The 17,464-nt window shown below is 36.1% G+C and overlaps 1 protein-coding gene and 1 long non-coding RNA gene across 4 annotated transcripts in view; one reads left to right on the top strand and one right to left on the bottom strand.

Moving 5' to 3' along the window:
• Nucleotides 1–17,464, bottom strand: part of EPSTI1 (epithelial stromal interaction 1) — a 52,606-nt gene that overhangs the window by 20,738 nt on the left and 14,404 nt on the right. For all 3 annotated transcript variants that reach the window (XM_072410223.1, XM_072410229.1, XM_072410236.1), the window contains exons 5-10: nucleotides 14,512–14,595; nucleotides 13,697–13,770; nucleotides 7,806–7,893; nucleotides 3,505–3,558; nucleotides 2,342–2,395; nucleotides 1,641–1,715 (exon numbers count right to left, since the gene is read on the bottom strand). In XM_072410223.1, the coding sequence (XP_072266324.1) occupies nucleotides 1,641–1,715; nucleotides 2,342–2,395; nucleotides 3,505–3,558; nucleotides 7,806–7,893; nucleotides 13,697–13,770; nucleotides 14,512–14,595 (429 nt within the window). The remainder of the gene's footprint in view (nucleotides 1–1,640; nucleotides 1,716–2,341; nucleotides 2,396–3,504; nucleotides 3,559–7,805; nucleotides 7,894–13,696; nucleotides 13,771–14,511; nucleotides 14,596–17,464) is intronic.
• LOC140329848 (uncharacterized) lies at nucleotides 186–9,717 on the top strand. Its single transcript, XR_011920521.1, has 5 exons — nucleotides 186–323; nucleotides 4,144–4,268; nucleotides 5,880–5,976; nucleotides 6,977–7,093; nucleotides 9,070–9,717. It is a non-coding gene; the product is annotated as an uncharacterized lncRNA (long non-coding RNA).

The raw sequence follows: 17,464 nt of genomic DNA, 5'->3' as shown, positions 1-17,464 counted from the left end.
TCAGACTTTCTATAAATATTCTAATCAGAAGCAAACATCATGTAGTACACAGTTATTCTAGGTTACAGCTCAATGACAAAATAATTACTTTTTATGTTGCTAATTATTAACTTACTAATATTGTAAACATGAGCAAAAAAACATTGTCCCCGTATATATATATAATATAAGTCCTGGGGGCAACCCTGTGCTGGGGAACATGCAATTAAATATATATTATATGAATATTTCTTTGTATTAGACTCACTACAACTTTTTAGGAGGAGAATGTCCCCAGGACCTGCGGGGACCAGCAGGACGCCGGGGGACATCGACAAAACAAGGTAGGTGGGGGTATTTTTTGTTAAAAGCGCCCCGGAGTGTGATTAGGGATTACCGCTTTTTGCATGTAAAATCCACCCCGAGTCACACTCGGGATTACCTCTGAAGGTGTTAATAAAGTTTGACAACAAATTTTATAACTTTATGATCAGTACCACTGCTTTTTTCAACCCCAAAGTTTGGGTGTTTAAATGTTTTTGTCTGTTTATTAATACCTTATATATTAACCATTGTATTTAAATTCCTGTGTAATATTCAGTGATGAGCAGAGAAATAAACAAATAACAAAGTTGAATGTTTCAGTAAACATGTAACTCTTTTTTTGGAGATTTTGACTCTTGTAACGTTATTGCAAAGTCCCTGGATATAGTATTGTCACTGTCCACTCTGGCAAAACATATTGTATAGCACTGGGTTGGGGAGTCAGTTGCAAAGATAGGAAAATCATTTATAACATGGTAGTAGCAAGTCTGTATGTAGTTTTTATTATCTTTAATTACAATACCAATAAAACCAGACCCAGTAAAGGTGGGGCAACATGTGTGTCCTGCCCTTTCCTGCCAATATAAAGCACCCTAAAACCTGGCTAGCAAGAAAAGAGGGGGGGGGGGGGGTTGTGCCCCCTCTCTTGGCCATAACAGGCCCCATCTGCCCAAAACAAATTTAGCATGTTGGGGTAAACTTCAAAAGGCCAAGAGAGGGATACACTTTCTGTGCAGATAAATACTTGGTACGTCTAATACCAAATGTTGTCAGGCTACAATGATAATATAACTTAAAATTTGGGAAGGCATTCCTAATACAAACTAATACTACTATACAAACAAACTATGTTGCAGAAATGGTTTTCTATAATTTTGTATCTTTTCTTGAAATATTAAGTAGGCAAACAAGCTAAATATGAATGACAAAATAACTAAAAACTAAATTTGTTCTTTTGCACTACCCTATCCCTCCCTTGTTGTGCCATGTAGTGGCCGGCTCCTACTAAATAATATCCTGAAAAGATATATAATGTACTAAAATATTTAGTTAACACACGTAATTCCATGTTTCAATTTTTTATAATCTAGCTTTCTTGGCTATATCAGTTATGCATTACCACATTTCACTCACTTGTATAAGATAATATTTAAGGTTTACATATACTTCCATAAAATGACTACTTGGTGTAATTAGTGAAGTCATATCTATGTCCAGTCTTTATCATGTTCCTATGCAGTTCTATGTAATAGAAGGTATTCAATATATAATACATGTACCCAATATCATACATAAATGATATTATGAGTGTCCCTAGAATAAGGTGATGTTATTACTATATATTCTGTATATTCTTTCCATTCTGGATTATGTGGAGCCCAGTCAAGTGCTTCATCATCTGAGCGCCTTTCCTGAAAAATAAAGAACTTGTATAGTCAAACAGTACTTCTTTTCAACGATATTTCTCCATTATTTTAAATTCATTGCAAGACTTGGGCAATAACTATTAATAATATTCATAATATTCAAGATTTGTAAAATAACTTGACTATATCATAGTATACATGAAATTAAATATTTCCATGATATTTCCATCATTGTTTGCTGATTTGGGAACTCTTTTCCACCTAACTACTTTATGATATATATGCAGATATTTTTCTCCGAGGAAGGTAAAGAAATATATTATTTCAGCAGCTATAAAGTACAAAAGTAAAACAAAACAATCAAAAGAATCTACAGTCTTTACATCTATTTTTAAATATATTTTTAAAGCAGACCTATTACCAACATTTATACTTTACATAAAAGGGTAGACAACCCTTTTACGTAAAGTAAAAGTCACACAACCTTGGGGCTCCATGGACCCCTGGTTGCGAAACACAGATCCAATATTTCTGAGGCTTTAGTGTATGGAGACCTTCAAAACTGCCATACAATGAGCTAAAGCACATAGGTCAACATTAACTCTAGTTATTTTACTTTAGTAGATTGACCTGTCTGATATTTTGCACACACATTTAGTCTGTGGTCATACCTTCCAAGGCTGGTTCTTTTCCAACTTTTGCCTTCTTTCATCTTCTTCGCTTTTCTAGGATTTAGAACGACATGAAAAAGAGAGCTTGAGAGTGGCATATATAAATTAACAAATAGCCTATAAATTACCTCTTAGTATTTAGTAAAGCTCAGACCAGATGCTCACTGCCTGTGATAGTGGACGGTTCCGGTCCTGGTGTGCGTGTGGTATTGTTTGATCCTTGTTGCTGACCCTTGCATCACCTCCCCTTCTGTCTTCTGCCACCTGAACTGACCTCTGCCTGTTATTTCCTTACCCTTTGCATACCTCACCTGTTACTTATCTCTGTATGACCTGCTCAGTTGTCTGACCTGCTCTCATTTAACGATTTGGACTTACACTTTGGACTTGTTGTCAGTGTGGATCTGACAGCCAAGTGGGATAACCAATCATACGCCAATCCTTGTCCCCCATAGGTGTTTTTCGTGTACTGAAGTCTTGTGTTCAACTGTGTTCTGGGACAGCACAACTAGTTTCTTGAGGCTTATCAGGGGCTTGTCTATAGGTGAGGACTACAGAGAGAGAGATTGGGGAATCATTTCTTGTAAAACATTGGCATTTGACCTGGACTTGGACAGACATTTGTCCTAACATATTATTTTTTTACCTTTCTGTAATTACTTTCTGTAAATTAATAAACAGCATTACAACCTTAAACAATCTTGGTAGAAGATGAAGGACTTTTTGAAGAAGATGGGACTGGTATTAGAGACTCATAGTCTGATACTGTTGCTGGGGTCAATTTTTTAAAGTAGTCATCAAGGCAGGTTTCTCATCTGTTTCTAAACAGCCGTTTCAGCCCTTCGATAATTGTACAGTAAACCTTGGTGAACCTCTATGTATTAGGATCTTGCTCCTCTAACTCTGCCATTTCTTTTTCAAGGAGTATGATGTATAGTACTATGATGTATAGTAAAGTGATCTCTGTGAAGGCAGGCACCCCTTGTAAGCAGCAAATTTGACTGAAGCCTGGGGATTCCCTGGTGTACAGCCTCCGAGTTGTATGCAAGTTGGATTTTTAACTCGGGACTGCCTTTACTTGATTTATTGTTTATATAGAGAGAATTATCATTAAATCTATCAGCACAGAGGCTACACTATGTAATGAGTAAAGTTTTACACACCGTCTTCATCGATTCTTCTAGAACTAGCTGTAACATTCTTTCTTCATCCAGTTCCTGTGCAGTGACATGTAAAAAAAAAAAATATTCAATAGTCAATAAAATACAGTCAATAGGTTTGATTAAATATTCAGGATCAATGGAGAAACTTAAATTAAAGTAATGTAATTACAGTATGTTTGTTCTTGTCCTCTCCATCAGCTAAACTCCTTTCCAGTAAACTGAAACTCATTAAGTGGTCATTTGTACCAGCTGTAACTCTGGAAGGATGGATCCAGCAGACGTTGTGAGAAAATGAATCATATGTTTTGTAAAAATATTGTTTTCACTCACTTCCTCAGAGTTTGGTACCATAATTGGCTGAACAGAGACTGGGAATATTGTATTGTATCTGTACTACTTACACATATTCACCCCATAGCTCCCAACCGCCCTGATTTTCGTCGGGGCAGTTTCTGAAACTGTCCCGAGGAGCTGTGTAAAATGACTGGGGTGCATAAATTATTGGTTTTCACTTGGTGGAACTGGTGGAATTTGACTAGCTGCCATTGTATGATGCCACTAGCTCTGAGAGTGTAGTTCTCAACAGGTAGACAATGTAGAGCTCAGCACTTCTCTCTTTCTCTTTCATCCTGTGTATAGGAGCCCTCAATGAATGATGCATCCATCTAGGGATCACTTCAGTGTGGAGATGGCAGAGATGCTGGAAGATAAGTGGATGGATCATCCATAGTGGGCGGATATACACAATACTGAAACCTTAAAAGGTAATTATTCGTTTAAAATATATTGATGATTTTCTATACATTTTGTATTGTGGTTGTAGTGTAGTGTGGTTTTTAGTGTGTTTACTTCTAGGGCTGTTTTAACCTTTTATGTTGCATTATATGACAAAGGTATAGGGATTTGGTGCAATGTTCCATTTTTTGGATATGTGCAAAAAAAGTAAGAGAAAAAAATGAGTCGGCTTTAGTGTTTTTTCTTTAGGATCCCATACCAAAAAGGTAAATGTGTTGAATAATATAGAAATTTGATTTACAATTATCAGATGGCCCTTGTTGGTCCAATTTATTATAGTAGACCCACCAAAAGAACAAAAGCTGATTGACAGTTTACCTTAAAGATGCAGTTGTTTTATATTTAGTGTATAATGTGTATGTGTAGTTTATACGTGGTATTGTACCCTGGATAGACTCCTGGATACTCGTGGTATTGTACCTGGATGTGTTTCCACTTTAGTAAATGGTGTCTATCATGTTTTAGCACACCCTGACCATGCCTTGCCCACTTTACCCTTTTTGGCACTCAAATGATGGGAGGTATGTCACCCCAATGCATGCACACACATATACATACATTTACTTTCTGAAAGTTGACAACCTTGCATATCAGTTACTAATTGTATTATGATACAAAAAAAAATATTCCTGTTCTTAGGAAATGTCAAGAAAACACATTTGGTAACAATGATTATTGGGTTTTTGTTTTGTCTTTTGCAGCACAGAATTTAGCACAGAATATGTTCCAGTAGTTGCATTAATCCAAGTTAAAATATATACTCCTGTTTTTTGTTGTTTTTGGATGACACTTTGGGTGGCTTTTTTTCTCCTACAGAAATGTATTTGCTACAGTAGGGGGTACTTTATTCACCAGCTAGAACTTTTTTTTCTTAACAGATGCAAACAGAACATAAAGGTTTATTACTTTTGTTTTTGTAATTATTATTATTTATATTGTTTATTAATGACTTCAGATGAGAAATTCACATTATTAAGATCTGTACTCTTGTTTGGCAATATATTTTGGTTTATAAAAGAACTCATTTCGAAGATCAGACTTTATTTCCATAATTATTAGCTGATTTTGGTTTCTCATTTCCTCTAAACTATTTTATGATATATATGCTAACATTTGTCATGAAGGAAGAAAATACATTTTCCATTCTAACACTCAAAACACAAAAAACAAAGAGAATATGTTGTCTTTTATTTAATTACTTTTTTAAAAGTATACATGTGAAATAGATTCTATTTATGTAAATGATAATAACATGTACTAAAGTATACCTCATATTTGTATTGTTCTGCAAATTTGTCAACTTTCAGTTGTCATGTTCATAGAAATATTGACGTATTGAAATATTATTATTTTTTAAAACCTTCATACATCCCGGTAATAAACTCCCCATACACATGAGACAATTGATTGCAAAAACCTTATAGGACAAACATTAAGGGTAGGAGAACATTCTATATAAGATTGGTACAATTTGCATAGTTGTAACTAAAAGCCTTTTTTGTTGGTATTTTTATTTTATGTATAGAATATTATACACTGTTAAACAATATCATAAATTCTTCTAAAAAAAACACTTCCAGGAATAAATGAACTCCTGTGCAACCTCATCCTGGCCAATCAACATGCCAGGAAAGGAAAAGGAAAAAAAATGGTACGCCCACAATGGAACAGGAGCAGGTGAGCATATTTTAAAAAATGTGATCAGGCAGTTATAATTCTTATTATTGTTTTTGTTAATTATTATTATTTAAAACATTGTCTGCCCCTTCTGCAATAAGGAACTTGCCTAGTTGAATTTTTTTATTTTTAGAGTTTAGTTCATATTTTACCAACACAGTCCAACATTAGCTCTGCATTTTTCAGTGCTCCTGCAGACTGCAAAATAGAGAAAATAGGGGTCCCTCTTCCAATTCAACTGACTCAGGGGGGTCTATCTATAGGGCAGTAAATACATGTCTGATAATAATTCCATAGAGCTTTGTGTGTTTTTGTGTTTGTGTATGCAGGCTGAAATCTTAGAAGCAGTACCAGTAGGATCCCCTTAATAGTAAATGTCACATCCCTGAAAAAATACAACATAGAAACAAAAAATTACCCTTTAAACATGGGTAGATATCCTTTACAATATTGGATAGTCCATGATATACAGCAAGTTCTTGCAGGAGTCAATGAGCCTGATTTAATAAATCTCTCCAAGGCTGGAGAGGATACACTTTCATCAGTGAAGCTGGGCGATCTAGCAAACCTGGAATTGATCTGGTCCAGGATTCAAAACATTTGCTAGCAAATAGCAAAGACTTTAAAGGTTTCAATGATGAAAGTGTATCCTCTCCAGCCTTGGAGAGTTTTAATGAATCAGGCCTAATATAATCATTGTGATCAGTTATATTTTTAGGTATATTTTTCACAGAGTTTCTGCTTCTATAGGGGATAAATGAGTGATCACAAAGAAGTATCAATTGCACTATAATCATTACATTAGCCACCAGCTGGCTTAAAGGTGGCAAAATTTCATATATACCAGAAACAAAAAATTGCATATACTTCTATACATAATATAGAAAATAAATGATAAAAAAACACTATAGGTGCTATTTTTGCTCAGTACATCTTCTCCTTTGACCTAATGCATTAGTAACCAAACTGCAAAGATGTCATCTATCATTATTTTTTCTAGCAATCAAGATTCTGAAAAAAAAATGCAGTTTAATCTAGAGAGTGAGCATTACATACAAGGAGGGTGGACTTGTAAAGTTTGGCCATGTCTGGGTGAAAAAAATATACTATTCAGCAGGTAAGCTGTGATCCTTGTATGCATCTTAAAATTTAATTTAGTTTCTATAAGGTGGAAGTAATCTCAAAATATAAAACATTACTAGGAGGTAGAGGTTTTTGGCAAAAGAGCAACACAAAATCTGTTTTGCCAAAAAAAAAAAAAGAAAAAAAAAAAAAGCTTTGTCCTGGCTTCTAGTGATCCTATTATTTCAGTGGCACATGTCCCATGCAGTGTAGAGCCTAGCTTTATTCTCGGCAATCCTAAAAATAGACCTCGAAGCTAGGGACAATGTTGATTAACATCTTTAATGCCTGCCAAATCTTCATCTTCAATGCCTGGATGAAGAGGGTTGCAGTGGATGAGCAGGCAGTGAAGATGGAAGCTTTGGGTGATTCAGACAGTGGCAGGATCCTGGATCTCTCATTGTTGCAAGAAAGAAATAGGTATGTGCTATATTCAGCAACTGTGTTCTGCATATTTGCCAATTATCACAAAATCTCACCCACACCAATAAGTTTATTTCTATTTTAAACTTTAGAAATCTGATATCTATGTATATCTTGCCTTAGGATACTGAATATCATTACACATTGCCCTCTGTTAGTTAACATTGCCCATAGTTATTATTTTTACTGCTTCCTCTGAAAATCTAAGACATCATATTTAGGTACATCCAAAGCAATTAGTAAATTTTATAATATATAAGTACATTTTAAAATGAATCTCTTACCCATTCATTGTGTATGATTCCATTGCTAATGTCGGAAGAAGAACTATTTGTAGTCAGCGACAGCTGGTCCAGAAATTCACTGTTTTTTCTAAGTTAAAAAAAAAGTATGCTTTATAACATATTTTATGGATAAACATGTATAATACATCAAGGTCAGAACAGAGTTTGGGTAGTGGAACCAACTTTCCTATATCTCTTCAGGACTTCAGAGGGAATAGTTGCTTGCTAAAGTTACTGAATCTGCCATCTGAGTCGCAATGCCTTTATTAAACTTTCTGTAATGTGGAGAAAATTTAAAATCTATGACACACATAGACCTTCTCAGCTGAAAGAATCAAGGCAGATATATTTTCCCAAGTAAACATTTGTAATTTTAACTTAAAGTGTACTAGTCCATTAAGGGTACAAGGAAGTGCATGCATTGCCCCAATCCCCCCCCCATACTGCAAGCCCATGTGTCAGGATTGCACCAGCTTTCACACTCTGTCGTAAACTACAAAAAAAAAGTTTGTCTATCCATATACTTTAGGGTTTTAGATTTTTTTCTTTTTTAAGGGTGCAATGACTCTTTACTTTGCAAATAATCAGTTAATCAGTATTTATGTTATTAAAATGTACCAGGCATGACTTGATTTAGCATTTCTGTTTTTTTAAGTTGTTATTAATGGGCTTCAGTGCTGAACATTGAAAAATACTGATTAGATGACATTCATAGGCTATGAATAACATAAAAGGAAGGTAATCAAAACAGCTTTTTAAATAGTCTGGCATTCTAATAGTAGTAGTTGGCATTGTCCTTTCTTAAAAAAGGCAGCATTTGATGTAGATTAGCTGGTGCAATCTGTTTGCACACTTTACACCAGAAAATACTGTTAGATTAATGTGCACAGCTTGGAAACCAAGCTCATAGGCATTCAATAAATTGCTTTCATTATTACACTCTGGAGAGCCTCTTCAAAAGACTATAAAAGCCTAGTTTTCTGCCTTTTAGCTAAATAATTGACCTGCCTTTAAATCACCGGGAGGGAGTAATTTGCCTCAAACTAAAGAAATCATAAAATAGTTTAAGACATAACTAAAAGTACTGAATACAGTGTATGATGTAAAACATGTCTGTAACTACCCCAATGTACACTGCAGATTAAATATCATGCCAGGTATAATCTCCAGCACAGTGTTTTCTCGTTTGTGTATATTTATTCTTTTTTTGTTTGTCCAGCTTTTTCTGTTTTGTCATAATAACCACACAGTTTTATCTTTACAGTTTCACATATATTGCATTAGGGAGGGGTCATTTTAAATGAGAACAGAGACACCAAGATTGGAGAAACATTGTACATCTAAACCAAAGTGCTACAGGAGGATCATGAATATCAGCTGGACAGATATGCTCACGGCAATAAGAAACCATGCCTGAAAGAGAAAATTACTAATTCTTATCTCAAAAAAACTTGTCTGGGGAGGGGCTATTTAAGATCATGGTGGAAAACAAGAAAACAATCAGACAGGGAGAAGAAAAACATGGCAGATAGATGACATCCAGGAAATAACGGGCAGTCATTATGTAAAGGACAACATTAACTTGACAAAAGACGAGTGAAAATGAAAAACTATGGTGAAAATGAGGTTCCAATTTTAGGGTTCAGCAAAGACCACAAGTGGTCATAGCAGTGGTAATGCTATGTGAATGCTATGTGGAACTGCCTTATACATGACATCTCTCTAATTTTTGCACACTTCTCATGGTATCTACTTGGTATGGTAAATATGGTAAAGTACAGAAAAATATCCTCAACTTCCTGTGAGATTTGAAAACCACCTCAGCTGCATTAATCTCAGCCCTGCTTAAGTCTTCTATTGGACTATATAACATCTCCTCCATATATAATATATATATATATATATATATAAATATATATAAAGGAGAGTGGGAGGTGTTCTGCAATCCAAAATAAAATATTTGGGCAGGTTACACTGCCTGGGGTTTTAGTGAAGCAGAGGCACTGTGTTTTCAGCTTAAACAGGAAGCACATGTAAATCCTCCCCTAAGAGAAGCAGCACCCAAACAGATATGGTAAAGAAAATGGTAAGTGGTCAGAAAAGAACCAGAAACTAAAGCTAGGTACACACATGCAATAATTGGCGTTAGAAAACGAACGACTAACAATTATTCCTGATTATTTTGAACGATCATATTGTGCACAATTCTGTACATGCTGTAACGATATGATCGTTCAAATATATTCCACCAATAATGTACACACGCTAGATACGATCGTTTGAACGATGCTGGAAGTGACATGTAAAGGAGAAAGTGTATTGCAGAAACATCCACGATCACTGAACGACCGTACACACAATAGATAGCGAACATTTGTCACCAATCAGATCCGACAGGACAGTCGTTTCCAGGGACTTTTCCTCGCTCATCGGCGTCGTTGGTCAGTCGTTGTGCACCTTTTTTGTTAACGATTATCAGAGGAACGGTCGTTAGTCGTTCAATTTCAACAATAATTATTGCAAGTGTGTACACAGCTTAAGACAACTTACTCTTGAGAAATGCAGGTTTATCCAATAACAGAAACACTATGCAGAATCATCTTACATGAGGGGTACAGGGTAACAATTCAACAACAGAAAATACGATCAAATTCAGTTTCTTACTCTATGTTCCCAGCAATTGTTGGAATATATAAGTTATTACTGTGTAAACAACTTGTTGACCTTCCTTCAGTTATCTATATTATCGTAGCTTTGCCACTAAAGAGAAAGTCCTTTCTAAGGTGCCATTCTGACTAACAGGCGATACAAATGTCCTAGTTTTCACATCCTATTACATTAAACCCCCTATGACACAGTCACTAACCTTATGTACTGTATCAGCTGCATCAAACACGGCCAAGAAGTACCAGTAATATTAGATGGGCTTTCCTAACATAAAGGAAGTCCCAGCTGACCATACAGACACACTAGATATCTGTGAGGATCAAGATGCATTGTTCTGCACTTGTATCATGTGTGCTTATTGGAGAGATGTACTGCATGTGTTTTGTTTATTTTACCTTTTGAGAAACATTGAGTACAAATGTGTTGTCTCTGATGTCTGATTTCTTTATAATAAATTCCCAAAATACCTCTAATATTAGGCATGTTTTACTCATCCTCTGTAAATGAAAACACTCTATATTTACTGAACCGAAGGTAATGATGACATATAATTTAGTTTGCTCAGAAGTAAGCTGTATTTCTCTGGTAATCGTTCAAGTAGATTTTGCTGTGTTCTAGAAAATCCACAGAGTCAATACAACTGCAAGAGTTTTCCCACATCATGTCAGCGACTTCTTTATCTACACTGTCGTTATTAATATTTGGACAATAACAAGTCCAAGTGTCCATGTGTGAGTCCAAGTGTTACTGGTGAAAGAAGGATATTCAAAACAGAGCGCTCTTCCATTGTCAAGACAGAATGGTATTTTCATTTGTCATAATCTGTGCAACACAAAATCAGACTTAATTGCCCCAGAATTAGCGGTCTGTCTTTGTTTGCTTGAAGCAATATGTATAAAAAGTTCAAGTTTTTAAGAAGTCAAGGTTTTAATTTTTAACTAAATCATGCAAAGAACTATATTTCCCCAACTGGCAAATTTCATGTACTAGAGGACAAATAGTTAAAATTGGATTGGAGCTATTCCGACCTTGGATCAGAACTTGGATCAGAATTTGAGCAATCTGATTTCCAATGGAACAAATCCATGTTAATGACAGCTATAAGGATAGGATCCGCCAACTGTCATCATCCAGCGGCTAGGCTGGTTGAGCCCTACCGCACCTGACATTGACAGGTACATTGCAACTTGAATAATTACTTGAAATTCTGAATCTGGTTGACAGAATTTGATCCAATGTGAAACTTTTACATTCTATAGAGGGATGTAAAGGACATAATCAATACATGGGACCAATTTTGAAAACACATGCTGCCATCTACCTACTTATGTGAGTGCATTAGTACTTATAATGTTTTACAAATTGGTTTAGGATTGTTTTTTCTTTCATGAAGTTTTGATTATTAATTAGATATAATATTAATATACTATTAGAGGTGATCAAGAAATGAATTGATGAACCTAAGTCTGATATTGAAACTGAAACGCATTACAGTTGTGTACACAGGTAGTCCCCGGGTTAAATACGAGATAAGGACTGTAGGTTTGTTCTTAAGTTGAATTTGTATGTAAGTCGGAACAGGTACATTATTTTATTAAATGTAATTAGGACAGATGTTTGTATCAACATATTATTAGGCAGCATAGTGTCAGTTACTTTATAAAATCCTCACTGTGAGTTAATCATAAACAAAAAAAAAAACTTTACGGAGCCCATACAATCATTAACTTCTGGAGCAAGCTGTGCTCTGATATGCAAAAAAAAAAAAAAACAACTGCAGAGTTTGCAGTTTCTCTCTCTCTCTCACCTCGGCACTGCTTCAAGCTGCACATACTTTTAATATCTCTAAATAGTAGACACCCAGGAGTCAGCTTTGTAAAATACTCAAACTATATCACTGTCTCCCAAACTGAGACTGTTCTGTTCAGTTCCTGGATCCGTGAGCTTCTCGCCGTCATGAAGAGTAATCCCAAAGGAGAAATATCATTTCTACCACTTACCACTGATCCTGACCATTTTGCATATCTCAGTATTCTAATTTTCTGTACATTTTTCCTCTTTTTATTTCCTTAACAAGTCAATTTCAGACATTTGGATAAGCATTAGGACGAGCAAATTAGTTTGTGCTTAATTCAGCACCACAAATGAATAAGTGACAGCTGTGCTAAGTAGCAATCAAGCAGAATTAAAAGTATAATTGCACATTTTGTGGATCCACAAAAAGTTTTATGATTCCATTGCTTTTCCCAACTTTTAAAAAAGACCAAGTGTAGTATTACTGACAATCCATAATGAATGAAATGCTAGTGAAGTTTTTATTATAAGTGCATGGATTTACTTTGGGTTTATTTACATGCCATTTATAATTTTAGTGAATACATAATTACAAATCATTAATCAAACAGAGGTTAAGCTACATAAAATAGTTCTGATTAACAATACCATATGTATACATTCAGGATGAGGTTCTAGGTTTTGAATCTTTGCACAATAAATTGTGTGAATATTTACTTCAATTATCCAGCCCCTAGGAAAAGTGAATTCCTGCAAAATTTAAATACATATTAACGTGCAGATTAAACAAGTAAATAGGATATTGCTTTTCAAACACCTGGATAATTGAAGTGACTGTTCACACAAATTTTAAGAAAGTGCATTTCAGGACAACCAGCTTCCCGGTGAAAGTGACTGGGTGAATAGATGCCACAGAGTAACATCAGGATGAAAGTCTAAACAGGCTATGCTCTCTCCAGACACCTGACACCAGCATTTACAGTCTGAAAATGGACTGTGGTGTATTAATGTTGGTTAGGACAACGGTCGCCAACCGGTGGTCCGTGGGAAAATTTTGGTGCACGGCTCTGGCTGGTGCGTCCCCAGTGGGATCAGAAGAAGGACCCTGCTGGGGGGCCCATCCGCTAGAGCTGTGGACCCTGTCTCCTGTATGGATCACAGGCTCACGGCGGTGGGTGGGTTGTGTCTCTCAGACATGTGATGTCTGGAGTACATGAAGTTAGTGGTCTGTGACATCCAAAAGGTTGGCGACCACTGGGTTAGGATCATCCTGAAATTAAAACTATTTAGTTGCAAAAATCAGACTTCACCAACAGATAGAAATAGAGAAACATGTGGTTCCTGGTTATTGTAAAATGTTCTGCATCTATTTATACCTTTTACCTGCCCCATATTTTAATTGTACATTGTGCTTACATGTTTTTACTTACTTCTGCATGTTTTCAGCCCATCTTTCCTTTCTTCTAATGTCATCCATACGCTTTTTTTCTTCTAGTTTCTCTGCCTAAAACAATTATAGAAACAAAATATACTTTCCTCCAAATGTACATTTTAAGAGTAAGAGAACACAAGGACTGTTCTAATAACGTTGCTGTTATAGATATAGATGTTTTAAAAGGATGTATGTTTTTGGACTTTCCCTTAGTGGACTCTGAAGCTCTCTCCCAACATCCATAGCAAGCCACATATGAACTTGTTAACATGAATATGGTGACAGTCATGCCCATATGCCTACTAAATTTCTACTCACTTAGCATGTGCCATCATAAGAATTCTTGTAGAATTTTAATTCATGTGCTTTTTGCACATTACATGAGCATTTTGTAACCTCCCAGTGGTAGCTCCACTTCTTACATTAAGCATCATTTACTATAATCCTCTTTGGGAGCACAAAAAACTTGGACTGCCTGTCAATGGTGTTTGCTTCATCTTTGCTATTCAGGATGCCACATTAGAATTAAAGCAAAGCATATCATCCTGGCATGCCTATAGAGAATGCCTATTTTAGATGCATTACTGCAAAAAACCTCTGAAAACTAGGTCTAACTGAAGTAAAGTAAGGGCACCAACCTGGTTGTGGTATCTGTCAGAATTCATGGATCACCAAATTGTCTGAACATTAATAAAAATAATTAGGCAGGTAAATGACACATGCTGAAAATCTCTGTTTAGTTGTTTAGGTAGCGTAGATCCTATAGTTTAATATCCGAAGCAGTCAAATGTGGGTAGCCATTTGCACTCTTACTTTTTCTCTCTGTTTGTCTTTCATCTGTTGTATCCTAGCCTCTTCCTCTTCCCTTTGTTTCCTTTTGTACTCATCTTTCTGGAACTTCAAAGAGATATATCATTTAGTGAAGAACGATAATGGTAAGCATAGCGAAGTGATGAATGTACTGTACAATGTGCTCCGTCAGTAAGTGTGTGTTTTTCATATTTGGCACTCAAAAAGCTATAGATTGGCCAATTTTAATAAAATAAAGTACAAGTCTGCACTATTTGTAAAATATCCTTTACTTTTGACATATATATATATATATATATATATATATATTTGTCATTGTGGCTATTATCACTATGTATTTATATACTGCCAACATAATATGTTGCACTTTACAAAGTCCATAGCTATGTCAAAAACTGTCCCTCAGAGGGGTGAATGCATAAATACTTTATATGAAATACATACAGGAATCCAGACATTTATGTTAGCAATATATTGTATGGTGCCTCACTTTCCAAATTTAGCTGTATTATTCCCATAATCTGGATTATTATGATAATAAAAGACATGCTATTTACAAAAATTGCTGGTAATGCTAGATCAGAAAATATATATTTCAATTGTCAACTGAACAACCACAGAAAAACCATATCTAGAGATTTTGGTTTTCTGCAGTACACATTGCTCATACAATCCTTGTGCCATGAAGAGGATACATTTGCAGGATGTGTGCTCTAATCTACATATGGAAAGACTGCACCTGGAGGTGCTTGTCAGCACAAAAGGAACGTAAGTCATGTGATTTATTCCAAATCAGTTCAAGAGTGACTTTAAAACACATCTTTCACGGGGAATATTTTTCAAGGTAATTATAGTCATATACTCAGCAGGCAGAGTACTATTTTAGAAGTAGGTGCTTACCTAAATAAAACCTTTATTAAATAGAAGCCATAATGTATTAGACAGATATGGCACCCTCTCTGGTTACAAGATCAATGCTTTCAAAACTGAAGCACTACCAATTAATCTCTTGTCACAGTTGCTCACACACTTGCATTCCCAATACCCCTATCATTGGAAAAATGACTCCATTAAATACCTAGACGTCCACATCACACCTAACTATGGTTCCTTGTACAACGCCAACTACCCAAACCTCTTTCAAGAACTTCACTCACTTTTCCACAAATGGTAAGCACTTCCAAAATCTGTCCAGGGTTTGATTGCCCTGGACAAAATGTCCATATTCCACTTCCACGCACGGTCATTGGATGACTGCAGGCTGCCACCCTTGACTTTATATGGGGATATAAATCCCATCGGCAGCCTAAATTAGTACTCTGCTCCCTTCGGAAGAGAGGGGGGCTAGGTGTTCCAGAATTTCCTTAAATACTATTTGCTACCCACCTCCAGCACCTGGCCTTGTGGTCCACCCTATGGAGTTCAATTGCTGGACGGAGATAGAGAAGCTATGGATGTCTCCCATCCACCCTAACTCTATCCTATGGAATTTCTCTACCAAAGTATTTGGGGGAACTATTGGGCCCCATGCATTTTACTAGACAGATCTGGACTAAGGACTGAGGACTAAGTGTAAAGAAAAATTTAGGCTTTCGGCACACTCACATCATTCCTAAATATTCCTCAACTTCCAGATAGGCTTTATGCTCACATGGTTGAGCCCAGGGCTGTGGCGTCAGAGTCGAGGAGTTGGAGACAAATTGGGTACCTGGAGTTGGAATCGATAAAAATGTGCCAACTCCAACTCCTGATGAATTTAAATTATAATAAAAAAAACAGCAAGTTCAAATATTCTATTTCACAAACAATAGTCATAATTAAGTACTCCTCTGATGTAAGAATAAAGTGCATAGTTGTATTTCTACTAGTGTGAAGTTCAGCTGAGCTATTATACAACCTGACATTCACGTTATTGTAATCTGGATTATGTACATTACAAAAAGTGTTTTCATTTTATTTCAGATATAATGTGTTCAACAAGTTAATTTGAGTGCAAACAAGTGTAATGATATAGATGTAGGTGAGTGCTTTGGCCTTATGTGTGTTCAGGTGTCCTGTCTGCACTCTCTATATATGCTGCCATCCAGGGCTGAACTTTAACATCATTTTGCACACCACGTAATACTAGGAAGTTAGTTAAGTGCCCTCCTGGCCCTGGAGCCTCCCACTGCCCTGTCTTCAGCAGAATATCAGTTATTGGCAGCCATGTCTGCTCAACTTCCTCTGTCTGCTAAAAGAGCTTAGAAGAACTTGGAGGAACAGCTTTTTGGATTCAACTCTAAGTGTTCATGTTTATTTTAAAACTGCATGGCTGCTTGAGTGTACTGCGATGGAAGGCTGTGTGCATGTTTCTGGATAAAACTGCAGGGTTATGTGTATGTTTGCGTGTATGGTGCAGGAATGTATGAATGTTTGTCTATAGTGCATATTGTGTGTATGTTTCTGAGTAAAATGTAGGGCTCTGTGTTATGTGTATAGTATATATGTTTGTGCATGTTTTTCTGTAAAGGACACATTATGTCTATGTTTAGTGCAGGGCTATAGTTATTTGTGTGTATAGTGCCTTGTTGTATGTATGTTTACACATTTATGGGGCTTGCTCCTAATAAATCCCTCTAAGCTCGGCCAATAATTGGCTACCCATGTTTCGACAGCAGCTAAATGCCTAAAATCCCTGCTCTGTAAATCAACCTTACCTCCTGGAAATTCCAGACCTCTATGCTAGAATCAAAGATGTCCAGCTTATGGAACACCTTACAGCTAGACTGCATGATCATATAGAAAAATTTACAGCTATCTGGGAACCATGAGATTCGTACCTTCAATTCCTCTCTAACATATTCAGGCAACATCGGCTCTACCTCTCAAGGAGTTTCCCCTAGATATTTGATACAACTTCCATAAGAGCTTACTGGGAAATAGGTCTCTGCCTTTCCCTCCCACTTGTCCACCCCCC

This window comes from Pyxicephalus adspersus, chromosome 1 (assembly GCF_032062135.1).
Source record: "Pyxicephalus adspersus chromosome 1, UCB_Pads_2.0, whole genome shotgun sequence".
NCBI classification, from domain to species: Eukaryota; Metazoa; Chordata; class Amphibia; order Anura; family Pyxicephalidae; genus Pyxicephalus; species Pyxicephalus adspersus.
The sequence above is the reverse complement of the archived record's forward strand: the minus strand, read 5'-3'. Positions and strand labels throughout refer to the sequence as shown.